We start from the raw sequence: 18279 nt of genomic DNA on the forward strand, positions 1-18279 counted from the left end.
TTAATTACACACTTACCCAAACTAGCATCCATTTACTAGACTGACAGCTCCTGACAGTTATTAAGCATTATGGAGTTCTCCTACCTTGTAACCTCAGCAGCTAAATTTGTCAAAATTAGTAATCAGGTTTCAGTTTTAGTATTATGTTGTTTAAGTAAATCTGTTTCCTTATCTAACTGAGGATGTGAATCTCTGTGCATTTGAGCAGATGATAAAAAGAATGGATCTGGGCTGTTGTGGTCTCCGTTCTGGTTACTCTCTTGGTTACAACCAAAAGATTAGTAAACCATATAGATAAAAAGATATTATCTGTGGGCCACAGCTAGTTTCCAGCAAGGGTAGCTATAAATGCAGAAGAAAATATGAGTGCATGAGACTCCCTAACCCATCCACTGAGATACTGTGTGATAGACCCAGATGGTTTTGATTTCATATGCCACAATGTATAAATGAGACTGGAAACCCCTGATTTGGAAGATTTAATCATGATATTTAAAAGCAATTATTTCCTTTCCTTGTAGCTGGTTGCTTCAGATGAGTAAGAGCAAGCATGGTTGTTTTTCAGACCACATTGATATTTTAAGAACCTGTCATCTTGCCTGGAGCTACAACAGTGAGAAACGTGCTAGTGAGTGTGACACATGACATTGTGGGCAATAGTGATGGCATTTCTGAAATGAGGAATACTATATTAGCTGCCCCTTTGTTACCAACACAGCCCCTTTATTTGCTGCTGTGTATGTCGTTAACACCCAGAGCCCACCTCAGATTGCGCTACAGTTGTTGCCAGCCTCAGTGCCAAAATGGAAGCAGTTAATTCAACAAATATTTTGCAGATCAAATGCTTTGCTAGAACTCATGACAAATCTGTTACTCTCACTGAAGATGGTCAATATCAAATTTATTTAATTTTCAACAGTAGCAAAGAACAGTTTCTGGATATTTTCTTTGAGATGCAAGTTCGCTTTTGTTGAAATTCCCATAATATTTCAGTGTTTTGTGCTTTTATTGGGCAAGCACTATGAGCTGTGGGAGAGCCATGAATTTCACAATTGAAATATGGACCAGCAGTAAAAGAATCTGATATGTATTTTAATGCTCTTTAGCTCCTCCACCATCATCTACTGTAAGCACTGCAACAAGACCCCAATGAAGATGCACTACATGAAAGTTTTATATGGGGGGGCTTGCAATAAAAATCTGCCAAAAGAACGTGAAACAAAACTGGAAATGGCTTTCCTCCCCGGGACTGAGAAAAGGGTTCATTGCTACTGACTGCACTTGTTGATGGCAGCTTCACACACAGCATCTTTTGCACTTTTTACTTCAGAGGGGCTCCAGAAGAACAGAAAATACAGAATTTGGTTTCTGTGAAAACATTGTGGGTTATATTGGTAATTCTCCCAATGCTGTGAATATCCTTTTTGATACAAATGCAAGGGAAAGGTTATCCAAAAAAATCTGATCCAAGATGTGACTACAATGTATAATTCTATCTTCCATGTGTTACCACGCCTTTCAAAAAGCTGCGCATGAATATTGCCTACACTATCCTATTCCCACACTATCCAGTCTATCCCCAGCTAAGTAGAATTTGCAACCTTGTCTCATCTGAGACTTAGAAACAAAACACTTATGTAGGGTCCCAATTGAAACCATTATCTTACAGGATCAGATGTTCGGGAGGGTGTCGAGACTGTTTTGTGATTCGCACTGATGGCAGGGGAGACATACCCTATGGCTCTTGCTATTTGTGTCATATTAAAATTAAATTTATTATTTGGGGTAGGACTATGTCGGTTTTATTTTGTGAGGTACTATCATGTTTCTGGGTGTTCAAAATGTAATATCTCCCAAAGAAGAAAAAACTTCCTAAAAACCCACTTTCAGCTGAAGCAAAGCGCAAAATTTTAACAGAGAATCAGAGACAGATGTTGAAAATTTCTTTTTTATTAGTCTTGTGTTTATCCTGTACTTTATCTCTATAGCAGATCATTTGTGTACAGAAGGCAATGCATCACTTACATTGATGGTTTAATGAATGTTTTGTGGGTGTGGATTTGTTTTAAAATTACAATACATGTTTTACTTGTTTTGGAGATGCAACACACATAATCAAAGCAACATTTGGGACATTAGTTATTTGGATGACCTGGATGAATAGGGCTATAATAAAACTATTGCTGCATGTCATTAATTGTACCCTTAGGAATACAGGCAACATGAAACTTCCATGTGAATTATATCACTAGGTTACTCATGGTACCCAATTGCTCATAACATATCTGTAGAATTTATGGCTGAAGAGCTTGATTCTTCACAGGAAGTGTGAGGGCTAGGCAGGGAGCTGTTTGCAGCTCCCTGATTCAGAAATGCCCAGCTTCAGCACAAGTTAGAGCTACAAAGGTGCAATGCTAACCTCATGATTGGCATACGATCTCTCAGGAACCGTACACCAGTGGAGGATAAGGTGAAGCAATTTTTCGTAGTCTCTAGTTGTTATGGTTGTGAAGAAACTTTTCAAAACTTGAGCTGAAATGCAACTGATGTGATGTCTGTCTGAGCTTTCAGAGAGCTTGAAATGAAAGCTCTGAGATCTGAACAGAGCCATTCATTTCAGTGAGTTCCAGTTCAGATGTTGATGATATTTTCTTTTTGTGTCTACAGTAACTGTTTCACTGCTTTTCAAAGCATGTAGGAAAGGAGAGTAGGTATCATTATTAAGATCTACAAAATAAAAATATAAGGACATAGATCAAATTGTATTTTAAAGCCCTTTAATTAAAATTCTAAAATATTGGTAGATTTTTAACAATGCCAGGATGGCTTGAAAGGAGGTGCAGTTGGTTTCATTTCCTGAAGGGAAGCTTTCAAATGTTTGGAAAACATTGTCTTAAGCCTCATTCCTATGATGTCACCTGAAATCCTCCGTGGAATTACAACCTTGTTATCTGCAGTTGAGTATTATTATTCCTTTTCAGTATGCTAATAAGGCAGGGACAGCTGTCTTATAGAGAAAATTTCCGTTTCAAATTACCCCTTGGTGGTTTTCTTCTTAACACCCTCAGGGCCCAGAATTTTATCATGTAACAGTTGGTCTGGCTTTTTTAAAGGTAACTGTTCTAATTCTCCTCTCATATCAGTTTTACACTGATGTAACGCTATTGATTTCAGTGGTATTACTGCTGATTCACACTGGTTTAAGTGGGAGGAGAATAAGGCCCAACATTTTCAGCACCTCGGCAAATATACAGTGTCAGTAAAGGACAAACAGCGATCTATACATGTTTTATTTAATGCACATTAAGCCTACACCAAAGTGGTTAGAATTCCATGCACTTCAGTGCCTCTAGCTCCAGAATATCATATGATCTGAATACTGCATTAGTTAAACTGCATTATGTGACAAGAGATACATGGATTTTAAATATTCAATAAAGAAATTAAACTTGCCTTTATTTTTTTCTAGGCATACTCTGTTTATGATGAAGACATTGGCTATTGTCAGGGACAGTCCTTCCTTGCTGCGGTGTTGCTGCTGCATGTGAGTAAATTACAAAGTGAAAGCTCTGACATGATGAAGCTGAAACCGTTTAAAAAATTTTAGTACTGTAACTTGGTGTCAGTCAAATATTCACCAATCCTAGTTTTTCTGTCCATTTTTTCCTTCCCTGTGGAATCCTTTTAGCCTGATGCCAAGAGAGAGTACATGTGGCTTATACCTCTACAAATGTGTGATTCATCTACAAATAAGAATATGAACTACTCGACTATGAAATTGCAGGGCTACTAACTGTAGTAGGTAACCTATTGCTTAAATCAGCCTCTGTACCAGATGATTGGGGGATAGCTAATGTAACTCCAATTTTTAAAAAAGGCTCCAGAGGTGATCCCGGCAATTACAGGCCAGTAAGCCTAACTTCAGTACCAGGCAAATTGGTTGAAACTATGGTAAAGAACAAATTTTTCAGACACACAGATGAACACGATACATTGGGGAAGAGTCAACGCAGCTTTTGTAGAGGGAAATCATGCCTTGCCAATCAGTTAGAATTCTTTGATGGTGTCAACAAGCATGTGGACAAGGGTGACCCAGTGGATATAGTGTACTTGAACTTTCAGAAAGCCTTTCACAAGATCCCTCCCAAAGGATCTGAAGCAAAGTAAGCAGTCATGGGATAAGAGGGAAGGTCCTCTCATGGCTCAGTAACTGGTTAAAAGATAGGTCAGTTTTCACAGTGGAAAGCACTAAACAGTGGGGTCCCCTAGGGATCTGTACTGGGACCAGTGCTGTTCAACGTGTTCATAAATAGGGCCTGACCAAATTCACAGTCCATTCTGGTTAATTTCACAGTCATAGGATTTTAAAAATCGTAAATTTCTTGATTTCAGATATTTAAATTTGAAATGTCATGGTGTTGGAACTGTAGGGGTCCTGATTCAAAAAGGAGTTCCGGGTGGGGGGGGGGCAGTCTCAAGATTATTGTAGGGGGGCTTTGCAGTACTGCTACCCCTACTTCTGAACTGTTGCTCGCAGCAGTGCGGCTGTCAGAGCTGGGCAGGCAGAGAGCAGCAGCTGTTGGCCGGGAGCCCAGCTCTGAAGGCACAGCCGCTGCCAGCAGCAGCACAGAAGTAAGGATAGCATGGTATGGTATTGCTACTGTTACTTCTGCGCAGCTGCCTTCAGAGCTGGGTCCTTGGTCAGCAGCTGTCACTCTCTGGCCGCCCAGCTCTGAAGGCAGCAGCGCAGAAGTAATGGGGGCATGCTATGGCATTGCCACCCTTACTTATGCACTGCTGCTGGTGGGGCACTGCCCTCAGAGCTGGGCGCCCAGCCGACAGCCGCCATTCTTCCGCCGCCCAGCTCTGAAGGCAGCGCAGAAGTAAGGGTGACAATACTGCAACTTCCCTAAAATAACCTTATGACCCCTTGCAACTCCCTTTTGGGTCAGGACCCCCAATTTGAGAAATGCTGGTCTCCCCTGTGAAATCTATATAGCATTGGTAAAAGCACACAAAAGACCAGATGTCATGGAGGGAGACCAGAAAGCACAGTCTGTGATGCTTTTTTCATGGCAGTGAATTTGGTAGGACCCTATTCATAAATGATTTGGAAAGAGGGGTGAAAAGTGAGGTGGCAAAGTTTGCAGGCAGTACTAAATTACTCAAGATCATTAAGCCCAAAGCTGACAGTGAAGAGTTACAAAGGGTACATGGGTAGATCACAGGATCTCACTAAGCCGAGTGACTAGGCAACAAAATAGCAGATGAAATTCAATGTTAATAAATCAACAATAATGCTCATTGCCAGACATAATCCCAACTATACATACAAAATGATGGGGGGTCTATATTAGCTGTGACCAGTCAAGAATGATCTTGAGTAGTTCTCTGAAATGTGCAGCAGCAGTCAAAAAGGCTAACAGGATGTTAAGAACTATTCGGAAATGGATAGACAATAAAACAGAAAATATCATAATACCACTATATAAATCCATGGTACATCCACACTTGAATACTTTGTGCAGTTCAGGTCATCCCATCTCAAAAACTATATTAGAATTCAAAAAGGTGCAGAAAAGGGCAACAAAAATGATTAGGGGTATGGAACAGCTCCTATATGAGGACAGATTAAAAAGACTGGGACTGTTCAATTTAGGAGAGAAACAATTAAGGGGGGGGATATGATAGTGGTCTGTAAAATCATGAATGGTGTGGTGAAAGAGAATAAGCAAGTGTTATTTATCCCTTCACATAATACAAAACTGGGTTCATCTAATGAAATTAACAAGCGGCAGGTTTAAAACAAACAGAAAGAAGTACTCCTTCACACAACATATAGTCAACCTGTAGAACTTTTTGCCAGGGGATGTTGTGAAGGCCAAAAGTATGACCGGGGATTCAAAAAAGAATTAGATAGGTCCATCAATGGCTATTAGCCAAGATAGTCAGGGATGCAACCCTATGCTCCGAGTGTCCCTAGCCTCTGAAGCTGGGACTGGATGACAGGGTTTTGAACACAGGATAATTGCCCTGTTCTGTTCATTCCCTCTGAAGATTCTGGCATTAACCCCTGTCAGAAGACAGGGTACTGGGCTAGATAGGTGGACCGTTGGTCTGACCCATTATAGCCATTCTTATGTTCTTAAGAAGCCATTAGGCAGGAATAATTAGGTTTTGTTATAATAGAAGCTGTTATATATTTTGTCGTGGTCAGTTTTTATTTGATGGTTAAGGATACTTTTTTGGATAATTTGTGTGCCAAATTCTGAAGTTTTTAATGGATTTTCATTTCATTTTTAACCTAGTCCTCACCAGGCAAACTCTTATTGAAGTTAGTGGGAGCTTATCTGAGGGTGGGATTCTCCCCCAAATGCAGCATAAGTGCCATTGACTTTCAATAGGTCTTGTGCTCCCAAGTCACTTGAGCACTTTTGAAATCTCCTCATGAGCAAAAACTGAATAAAGGATTTGACCCATTCATTGAAAGACATACTTGGCATACTTGATTGTTAATTTGTATTGTCATCTTTCATTTCCAAGATACTAGAACAGTTGAAAAATACGAGATATTTACAACCTGCTAAACAAATGTATTGATACATCTACGGAGTTAAGAAATGGGATATTGTGAAGAGCATTTTAAAAAAACAGTTATGCAGGCTGTTGCTTGTTTTCAGTGCCAGGCTTTTGTTGGTAACATCACATTAATCAATATCAGAATTTATTGCCATTTAGAGTACGGTTCTTTACAAGACCCCTAAAGATTTATCCCTAACACAGACAGCCCAAGAGGAAAGAAGTTACTAAGTAAAATGTCTAAAAGAAAAATTCAGACTGTTTCAGGCATAAGTATTATCTTCTTAAAAGGCAACTATGACATCTTGAAGATCTAAGGAGCTGATAACCCAGTAAGAGCATTGTGGAGAGACGATTGTCTCTTTATAGACACAATTGAAACTAGAACCACATTCCCCTTCCCCCCGCCATATATTCCAAAATCAAACATTCCAGAGATATTTTACTTGGCATTTCGTACCCAACAGTAGACTTTTTTTTAAGTTTAGTTCAGATAAGATGAGCTATTTGTGGAGACACAGGTGTTCAAAAATGAATAAGCTGCCAAGTTCCAAATATGATTAATTTTTGTTTGGCTCCCTTTATCTCCAAATGTATGATGTTACACTGGCATTACTACGCAGAATTGCCTTTGAGTGTTTTTAGAGTTTGTGATGAAATTTGAAATATATTTCTAGGAACCTTCAAATGGCAATCACACCCATCTTAATATGCCTTTATAATACGTACATTCATAATAAGAAATGAAACTGAAATGATCAGAGAAGGGGAGGAAGCAAATTCTTGCTGATGTAGCTTAGGAGCTCAGGTGGGGGAGAGGTAGAAGATCACATCCTTCAAGCCCCTAGCTCCCCCAGATTGTCCATGCCCAACCAGTTAATTGTCCTGAATGCTTACTGACTCTGTTCAGAACCTCTCTAAGACTTATTAATCTCTACATGGTCCCATCATCTTCAGGCCCTATTTATTCTTCTGGGATAGGGGGTGCTTTTTCCTTCTCCTGCAGTTGTCTTCTAGGGGTGGATGGGTAGCCTGAACCTCCATCTTGAGTCTTCATAGTTTTCCTGTGCTGGAGAAATACCCACCAAAATATGAGCCAAGATTTCACAATCACAGGGAACCATTTGTCTCCAGCTGTCACAGGACTCACAATATTTTGTGTGCTTCTTGAAGCCCAGCTCTTGCATTCATGTGAAATTGTGGGAATCTTAGCTCTCATTATTAACAAACTGGTAAATTTTTAGCAATCATGTTTGGAAAAGGGGCTCAAAAACCAAAGCAAATTAAAAGAAACCAAAATTTATTATTTTTTAAAATCTCATTGGCTTAACAATAATCTCATAAATTTTGGGGATTGATTCATGATTTTGGACTCTTGGGATTGGTAATACTGGGGAAATCCCTATCCCCTGAGAGTAAAGTCTCCATGGCCTCTCCCTGTAAAAGACTTGGCCTCACAACAAACTAACAATCCCTTCTTACTCCTTGTAGGTATGTCTTCATTGCAAAAGAAGATCTATTCTTAACTTGGGTTAAAATACCCGTGAAGACACTGCAGTTTGGCAGCTTGAGTTCAACCCCAGGTTCCCTTATAGGTTTAAACTTCACCTGCTAACCCAAGTTAAAACCTGAGTTACTATGTCTTCACTGCTATTTTAACCTGAGTTAAGAACTCATCTTTTTTTTTTTTTTTTTTTGCACTGCAGACACACCATATGTGTTGGATGGGGATGAATGTGTGTGTGCATGCACATGTGTGTGAACATAATTTCCTTGTTCGTATATGAACAAGTAAAATAAGTTTACATTTATGTTTTAGAAAGAACAGACCCAGTTCCCAAACTCTTTATGAAGGATAAAGCTATTAATTTCTCTTCTTAACTTGGTCTCCAGCCTTTATCTGTCCTCCATAGGGATTCATTTTTTTAGATAAAATTGTGGCAAGAGATCTGAGATCTCATAACATCTTATTATGTCTGATTTTAGTCTGCAGAGACACCTGGCAGCTGGGCTGGCAGTTCTTGAGGTTCAACAGCTACTTTCATGTATACTGGCTAAAGACAAAGGACTCAGCACCAGTTTAGGCCTAGAGGCAAGGCATGATCTTAGTCTGGGCACTAAAAGGTGAAACCTTAGAAGTCAGTAAAAAGGGACTGAAATTCTCTTTGAAGAAAACTATTCAGCTGTTCTATTCAGTTTTCTAGAATTTGTCTGGAGAGAGATTCTGCGTGCAAGTGGAAATAGTAAAAGGTCAAGAGTTGTCACTCACATATTCAGAAGTAGTTTCTGCTCGTTGGCACTTATGTGATATTTGCAGAAGTAAGACATTCTTGTAATTAAGGTCCTGATTTGTGTCTGTAATAGTTTCTGCTCACACATACCCTGTTACGGCATCCCCTGAAGTCAGGGATTCTGTCAAGGGAGGTTATGATGACACAAGACTTCCCACAGCCTCCCCTCCCATAGGGCATACAGCCAGCCAGCACAACTCTAGAAGTGAGGTTGGCTGATTTAGTGCAGCCCCTAAGTTAGTCTTGAGTATAGCCCCAGCAGGGATTAAAGCTTTCGGTATCATTTGGATGAGGAGGTATGGCCATGGTGTAGTAGGGCTTCTGAGGGAGTCATGTTGCTGGGAGAGGTCTCAGAATGGTCACACGTTTGGAGGGCCAAGCTCATTGCTGCATCCTCAGTCATGGAAAACCTGACCCAGGACTGCTTGATGCACCTGGAAGTTGGCTGTAAATGTGCCCTTTCTGCATTTTTTCCCATGAGGGCCTGATATAGCCTGGAGTTTTTGAGAAGTGTTTTTCTAATGTCCAGTTGACAAAGACTGTTTTGATGACAATTTGTTTTTTACCATGGTTTTCTAGATAAGAACTATGTACCAGCTAAGCTAAATAGTCTCATTTACCTTTGTAGTGGGAATGCTAACGGCAGTTGTGCATTTACAGTCCCAAGCATTGAACTAAGACTAGAATACTGTTTACACTGTGTTTGAATAAGGTTCTGAAGAAAGATCCTAACACTGTTTCAAATCAGTATAGACAAGGCCTAACTCATGTTTTCCTCAAGGAGAATAAATTATTCCCCTCAGATTTTTTGGTACCTAAAAGAACTGTGTGAATAACTCTTTTTTTTTTTTTTTTCTGGTTTGCTGGCAGTTCAAATATTTTTTTAAAATTTTTCAGGTTGACTCAAAACAAAACTTTTTCAAAAATTGTGATGAATTGAAAAGAGGAAAAAAATTAGTTTTAGACCAAACCAAACATTTCATTTGACCTAAAACAAAACATTTGGTTTTTATTTCAAGGTTTTTAATGTTTTAAAAAATAAAATTTCAGAAAATTAAAAGTAATTTTGAATTTTAAAAAATTGAAACCTTTAGATTTTTTTCAGAATCTCTTACAATCACTTGGGCAAAGGGAATTTTAAAATTTTACAGCTATGGTATTTCAAATCTTTGCATTGTCATTCAGAGTGTCTTTGTGTGTTTCTCCCTGCAGATGCCAGAGGAGCAGGCCTTTTGTGTGCTGGTGAAGATCATGTATGACTATGGCTTGCGAGACCTCTACAAAAATAACTTTGAAGATCTTCACTGCAAATTTTACCAACTAGAGAAACTAATGCAGGTAGGACCAGGATCAAGCACTCTGGTCCTGTCATACGTGGTAACGTTGGGTGGAGAAGAGGTAAACTCTTCTCTTACAGCTTTAGAAAAATACAACTTTCTCCTTTCAGAAGTGTATTGGACCAAATTCTTGAGTCCTAAGAGCCCCAACGTGAGGGACATTTAAGATCTGAAGCTAAACATTGTGGTTGGGTCTGTGTCTGTTTTCTTTTGGCTTCCATATACTTACTCTTGCTAACTTTTTTGATTCAAAGAGAGAATATTTATGGTTCTCTCTCCCCTTCTCTTTTTATTTGTTAAATTGATGTGTCTACAGTAGAACTTCTGAGTTCTAACAAAATATGAGAATATTTTGGTATAGGATTGTCTTTGTTTGCATGACTTGCATTATGAGTTAAGATATACAAGCTGGGACAATTCTATGAATATGAAAAATAAGTCCAACACAGGTCATTTTGCAGGTCACGGGTCATCTTATTTTGACTCAATATGCATCTAGTTTTTCTTCGCATTTTAATTTTTCATATTAAAAGCAATTTAACTCTGACTAAATCATTACAAGTTTTATACGCTGTTGTCCTGACTAATAAGCCATTATTAACAGTCCATTAAGATTTGACCTGTGGTGCAGTTACAATAATTGAAGCTTGCTGTTGGAATCAGTTAACCAGAGTAAAAATACAACTGTTCTGCAAACTTCCCTTTCTGAGATTTAAAAACTAAAATACAATCTTGGGCACACAACCCCTTTGAATTTGCTTTCCAGGATGACAATTTGTGTATGTTTACAATTTACTGATACTTGTTATGTGGTGCTACATAGGAAAAAAAATACATTAATTTGTTCTCAGTATTTTTTTTTCAATATTTGTACCAAACAGCTACAATGAACTTTATCGAGTAAGTGTATTTTTAATGACCAATTTAAATGATCTACAATTGACATTACTATATACCTGGTAGTTGACGATTACTGCATTCCTGGCCTGTGGAACTTGCCTCGTTGTCTGATTGTTAATGTTTTTTAGTTTTTTGCTTATCTTTCATGATCCCTGACGCTGATTTAAACTCCCTGCTTCAATGTCCATAATTTAATTGTTTTCCCAGAAGAAACCATTTATAACAAAAGCATTAACGATTTTTTTAAATCGATAGTTACGCACATGTTATACTTGGCACAACTACTCTACCTTTCCATATTTAATGTGCTATAATTTCTCTTTCTAATCCCATGGTAGATTATTGATTTGATTTTGCTTTTAATAGCTAGCATGATAGAATCTGTGGTGTGTAACACAGAGAAGCTGCCACAAAATGAGAGTGAAATCCTGTCCCCACTGAAGTCTGTGGCAAAACTCCCATTGGCTTTAATGGAGCCAGGATTTCACTTTGCTCTTTTCTCAAACCTCAAATAACCTTGCTGGCAGTGCGTTTCTGAAACTGGAGGATCCTTGGGTGACATTTAAGCATTTCTCCCCTCCCCCCCTTTTTTTTCTTACTCTAGGAGCAGCTACCTGATTTATATAGCCATTTCTCAGACTTGAACCTGGAAGCTCACATGTATGCATCCCAGTGGTTTCTCACCCTCTTTACTGCCAAGTTCCCACTCTGCATGGTCTTCCACATCATTGATTTACTACTCTGTGAGGTAAAATGACACCATCCTTGAATCAGAAGAAATGCTTTTTGTCCAAAAAATGTTGTTAATTTTCCTTTTTTACCTCATTTTGTTGGAAGATTTAGTCATTTGTTGCTCAGTTTCTATCAGATTAATTTCTAAATGAATGCTGAATGTGGTAAACTGAAGACGCTAGCAAGGCACCTTGCTCTTTATAAATGTAGTTTTGCACTAGCTGGAAGTGATTAACTTTTTCAGGATGGACTTGTAAATAAGTGTAAGTTCAGTTAGTTAGCCATTTAATTTTTAAAATGGATAGTTCATCCAAGTTTAATAAATCTGGTTTCTGGCAACCATCCAATTGCTCAGATGAGACTGCTGTGGTAGAACTTTACATTGTTTCCCCAGATCAGAACATCCAAAGACAGTGTGAATATTACATGTTGTTTCTGATAGCCTGGTATTTCACAGATCGTGGAGAATTACCAAACAGTGCTGGTACATTAAACTCTTAGGCCTGACAAGTAGAAAATAATCAAAAGAAAATAATCAAGCACTGCCTTACTCCAGAGAACAGAGTTGCAGTTTCTTGGGGCATGTCTGCACTATAAACTTAAGTCAACCTACTTTAGATCAACTTACAGCCACTGCAGTAATTACTGCGGTGGTTCATATCCACACTACTCTTCTTCTGTTGATGGTACACATCCTCACCAGGTGCACTTCCACCGACTTAAGAAGGGCAGTGTGGGGGGCTGACAGCAAGAGCTCTCAGCACTGCGCGCATCTCCCCACTGGTAGTCCACTACCGGCTGGGACCTCAACAGCCCCATCCCACCTGGACTAGGGCAGATGTGCCCGGCTTCTCAGGTCCACGATGGGAATGGGGCAGTCGCAACAGGCTTCTCGGCTCCCCTCCAGGAGCCTGGCTGCCCCACCAGGCTTTTGGCTCACCACTGGGAGCATGGCAGCCAACCAGCCATTCTCCTGGCGGGGAGATCTGCGCCCGGAGTCTGGTCAGGTCCCGCGCTCCCAGCGAGGAGTGGGGAGTCCGGGCTGCAGCCTGGTTGGGGAGCCGGGAGCCTGGGCAGCAGCCTGAGCCAGGATGGCAGCCTGGCTTGGAGCAGAGACTGGACAGCAGCCTGGCTGGGGAGATGGATTTTTTGTCAATTTCACAATTCCAGCGGAGGTGGGGTAAAGATTATTTTATTTACTTTTCGGCAGCACAGTGTGTTCCAGTTTGGACTCAAACCATTTAGTCTTCTTTCTCTAACAATTTCTTAGTTGTGTTAGTAAAACAAACAGAGGAGAACAGAACATCAGTGCCACCCATTTCACTTACGTGCATCCTATTCCTTACGGAGTAAATCATACACTGAGTTCAGCATTTTGATCTCTTTGGAATTAAGTTAGCAAGTTTATTTTCAAAACAGAATTGTGTCATAGAATCATAGAATATCAGGATTGGAAGGGACCTCAGGAGGTCATCTAGTCCAACCCCCTGCTCAAATGGACCAATCTCCAACTAAATCATCCCAGCCAGGGCTTTGTCAAGCCTGACCTTAAAAACCTCTAAGGAAGGTGCCATAAATATAAAGGGAAGGGTAAACCCCTTTAAAATCCCTTCTGGCCAGAGGAAAAATCCTCTCACCTGTAAAGGGTTAAGAAGCTAAAGGTAACCTTGCTGGCACCTGACCAAAATGACCAATGAGGAGACAAGATACTTTCAAAAGCTGGGAGGAGGGAGAGAAACAAAGGGTCTGTGTGTCTGTCTATATGCTGGTTTCTGCTGGGGATAGACCAGGAATGGAGTCTTAGAACTTTTAGTAAGTAATCTAGCTAGGTATGCGTTAGATTATGTTTTCTTTAAATGGCTGAGAAAAGAATTGTGCTGAATAGAATGACTATTTCTATCTGTGTGTCTTTTTTGTAACTTAAGGTTTTGCCTAGAGGGATTCTCTATGTTTTGAATCTAATTACCCTGTAAGGTACCTACCATCCTGATTTTACAGGGGTGATTCCTTTACTCCTATTTACTTCTAATTCTATTAAAAGTCTTCTTGTAAGAAAACTGAATGCTTTTTCATTGTTCTCAGATCCAAGGGTTTGGGTCTGTGGTCACCTATGCAAATTGGTGAGGATTTTTACCAAACCTTTCCCAGGAAGTGGGGTGCAAGGGTTGGGAGGATTTTGGGGGGAAAGACGTGTCCAAACTACGTTTCCCAGTAAACCCAGTTAGAGTTTGGTGATGGCAGTGGTTATTCCAAGGACAAAGGATAAAATTAATTTGTACCTTGGGGAAGTTTTAACCTAAGCTGGTGAAAGTAAGCTTAGGAGGTTTTCATGCAGGTCCCCACATCTGTACCCTAGAGTTCAGAGTGGGGGAGGAACCTTGACAGAAGGAGATTCCATCACCTCCCTAGATAACCCATTCCAGTGCTTCACCACCCTCCTAGTGAAAAAGTTTTTCCTAATATCCAACCTAAACCTCCCCCACTGCAACTCGAGACCATTACTCATTGTTCTGTCATCTGGTACCACTGAGAAGAACCTAGATCCATCCTCTTTGGAACCCCCCTTCAGGTAGTTGAAAGCAGCTATTAAATCCCCCCTCATTCTTCTCTTCTACAGACTAAATAATCCCAGTTCCCTGAGCCTCTCCTCATAAATCATGTGTTCCAGCCCCCTAATCATTTTTGTTGCCCTCCACTGGACTCTTTCCAATTTTTCCATATCTTTCTTGTAGTGTGGGGCCCAAAACTGGACACAGTACTCCAGATGAGGCCTCACCAATGCCGAATAGAGGGGAATGATCACGTCCCTCGACCTGCTGGCAGTGCTCCTACTTATACATCCCAAAATGCCATTGGCCTTCTTGGCAACAAGGGCACACTGTTGACTCATATCCAGCTTCTCGTCCCCTGTAACCCCTAGGTCCTTTTCTGCAGAACTGCTGCCTAGCCACTCAGTCCCTAGTCTGTAGTGGTGCATGGGATTCTTCTGTCCTAAGTACAGGACTCTGCATTTGTCCTTGTTGAACCTCATCAGATTTCTTTTGGCCCAATCCTCCAATTTGTCTAGGTCCCACTGTATCCTATCCCTACCTTCCAGCATATCTACCGCTCCTCCTAGTTTAGTGTCATCTGCAAACTTGCTGAGGGTGCAATCCACGCCATCCTCCAGATCGTTAATGAAGATATTGAACAAAACCGGCCCCAGGACCGACCCTTGGGGCACTCTGCTTGATACCGGCTGCCAACTAGACATGGAGCCATTGATCACTACCCATTGAGCCCAATGATCTAGCCAGCTTTCTATCCACCTTATAGTCCATTCATCCAGCCCATACTTCTTTAACTTGCTGGGAAGAATACTCTGTCTGCGGGTGCAATCAGTCTCTGTCAATCTAATGTATCCCTACACTCTGGTTCTTGAAGAGAAAGTTATGTCTATTCACTCCAGTCTCTTTCAGCCACTGTCATTGTAAGAGACAGTGCAGACAAGAATCCACAGCTTATCACAGCAGTGATTGCCCGTCTGACAGTAAAACCACACTTCACCCTTTATTGTATTAACCCTGATAAGAAACTACAAATGCTGAAGAAAATGTAGATTATTTTGTTTTTTTTTTAACTCAACTCAACTCTAGAAACATTGAAATACAGATGTCATATCTGGTAGCCTCTGTCTCATCTTGTTTGGCGAAAACACAGAAAAAAAGATGAAAATTTTTTTTTTCCTTTTTGGGAGTATAAGTGAAGCTGTGTAAGAGGAAAAATTGGAATCTGCCAGAAAAAGTAAACCTAGCATTTGAGGGAGGAAAACCCTTTAATGCTAAAGGGGCCTAATTTATGATGGCTAAACAATAATCAGAAATATTAAAGAAATGGAGGGCTAGTGGGAAGTCATGTGTAGAAATCTCAAGCACCAGCAAGAAAATGTCTCAGACAGAAAATGAAGCAACGGTACAGACCAGCCAGAAAATAACTCTGACTTCCAGAAAGAATCCAGCCTAAAAATACTTGGGCTCCCGAGAATTTGTTAGAGGAGATAATGGTCAAAAATAGTATTAGGGTTGGCCTATGGTTAAATCAAAAATGTTTCTGGCCCTCCACAGAGAAGAAAAATAAAACCTAAGGGCATATGGAGCTTGAAAAAAAAGACAAGAAATGGGTCTTTAATTTAGGACTTCAGTCATATTGTAAAGCTACGTCTCCAGGCAGCCTCCAAGAAGAGCTATGCATCATAGCATTGCCTGCATTAAATAGCTCTTACCTTTATTTCTCAGCATATCTGTAATTCCAGCAACTGGAAGGGAAAAAAAATGGGTGCAGCAGTTAACAATGGAAAATGTCCACCTTAAAAAAAAAAAACACCTTTGAAGTGAGCTGTGTTGTGGCTTTTTTATGGGTTTCCAGCCTTTTCATTAACTTGTCTTTGTCATAAATACAGATGAATTTTGAATAGCTTTTAACTTCCTTCCTGGCTGTGCTTTCTCTATGTCTCTATCCTGCCTGTAGTTGACAAAATATTTACATCCTCAGTAACTCTTTCATGCAGGAAAAAAAGTCTGAAGAAAGAAAAATGGGGAACCAAACGCTGAATAGATGGTCAGAGCTAGTCACTGGCAATGAGATTCTCTGGTCCCCATGAAAGTGATGCTAATTATGGTTCTACTGGATTAACACTTTGTGCCAGACAGGGATAATTTCAGGTGGGGTTTATCAATATTGATTTTATCTGTGCTGGGAGAGGGAAGAACATTGATAATTCAAAGGGGTATTTTAAATCCTCATTCCAGAAAGGAAAAGCATTTTTTGGTGACAGTGGTATCTTATAACGAGCAAGGATGCTGCTTTCCACTGAAAGTCTCACGGAAGAGGTCACTAATGAACCTTAATAGGTGGGGAAAATAAGAATTTGGGGGGATGGAGGATAGGAAAGAGGAGAAACTAAATGGCAAACCAGTAATATAGTGATAGATAATGAACTGCTGTTCAGGATTTCTTTTTTTAGCATTATAGTGGTGTTTGTGCATCTACAGCAAAGGTCTTTTAATCTTTTCCGTATACATAGTTGGATGGAGATAATATTTTCCTTGTTAAAATTCATAGCAGTCTGGAACTTGCCATGCAAGGTCACAGTGAATGTTGGGAGAATAACAAATGGTTAGGTTTGAATGTGCGTTCAAAGGCTCAGATGTGTATCCAAACCACTGCCTTTTGTGAGCATTCCCCCCATCCCACCATCATCCTCCCTGTGACCTCCAGTCATCAACTTCCCCTCTACCCATCTCCCAACTGTTGAAGATGTGATGTAGGCCTAGGGTGCTCCACATTTCCAATGTCCCTGCACTAATGCCTCCTAGGAATTCCTCGTTGTCACCTCTGTGTCCATGCCCTGTCTGGAATGGGGAGGATTTTATGGCTGAGGGACTTGAGCAGAGGCTATTGCTGCTGATGGCTAGAGAGGATTAGGGTTGGGGGTATGCTAGTCACTGTTGTTGATTATTTATTTATTTAGATTTTAACAATAGTAAGAAATAAGCCATACAAAATGCTCTAGGCACTCTGAATAATTGATCTTACAAGCATACAGCAGAATTAAAAAATCACATATGGGTTGCAAATGTAGCCCGTCAGTAGAATTAAACAAAGTAACAGGAACATATCCTCATACAAGAACAACAGGCTATAACACTCAGGCATAAAGGAACATATCCGTATCCTAACCCTTCCCCAGAAACCCTGTGAAGGAAATGGTTTTTGAAGCTTAACCAGAACATCATCAAGTTGGGGCTCTCTGGACCAGTCTGCAGGATATTGATAGTTGGAAGGTGAACAGCAGAGAATTAAATCTAGGTTGAATTAAACCTAGATTTAAGGAGTGTGGAGTTCTACATAGTGGAACAGAGTGTTAGGAGAACTAAACGTCTCACCCATCTAATAGATTTCCATATAACATTCTTAAATAGCTTACTTTTGAGTAGATCACCTCAACCCCAAATGAGAAGTGCTCTTCTTTCAATTCAGTTCTCATAAATGTAGGTAAGATAGGCTCACCCTCTATTGTCGGTAATCCTTGAGACTCACATTCCTCAATCTCATTTTATCTCCAGTAACCTGATTCTTCACTGTGCTACATCGCTTGCCTTCTTTAAACACTTACTCAAATTGGCTTATCCCACCACTTTCTTCCCCATTGTTTGCATTTTAAAGTCAAAATTGCCATCCCTCCTTGATCATTGTGGAGATCCCAGGAGAAATGGTACTTCTTCCTTTTTAAAAAATGTGGTTGTATTTGCTATGTAGGGCTTTCTTATTGTATGTACATAAATTAGTTTAGAAATACTAAAGATCATATTTAATAGATCAAGGATCTCTTATCTTACTCTTTTTTTTCTGTTTGACAAGTTGCTTTCTTATGAGTGAACTTTCTTAGTATCTTGTGCCAC

The 18279-nt window shown here is 40.0% G+C and overlaps 1 protein-coding gene across 4 annotated transcripts in view; it reads left to right on the forward strand.

Annotated features, from left to right (window-relative positions):
- Positions 1-18279, forward strand: part of RABGAP1L (RAB GTPase activating protein 1 like) — a 551596-nt gene that overhangs the window by 378900 nt on the left and 154417 nt on the right. For all 4 annotated transcript variants that reach the window (XM_048861147.2, XM_048861149.2, XM_048861150.2 and 1 more), the window contains exons 15-17: positions 3470-3544; positions 10083-10208; positions 11712-11855. In XM_048861147.2, the coding sequence (XP_048717104.2) occupies positions 3470-3544; positions 10083-10208; positions 11712-11855 (345 nt within the window). The remainder of the gene's footprint in view (positions 1-3469; positions 3545-10082; positions 10209-11711; positions 11856-18279) is intronic.

The sequence above is a fragment of the Caretta caretta genome, chromosome 8 (genome assembly GCF_965140235.1).
Source record: "Caretta caretta isolate rCarCar2 chromosome 8, rCarCar1.hap1, whole genome shotgun sequence".
Taxonomy (NCBI): Eukaryota; Metazoa; Chordata; order Testudines; family Cheloniidae; genus Caretta; species Caretta caretta.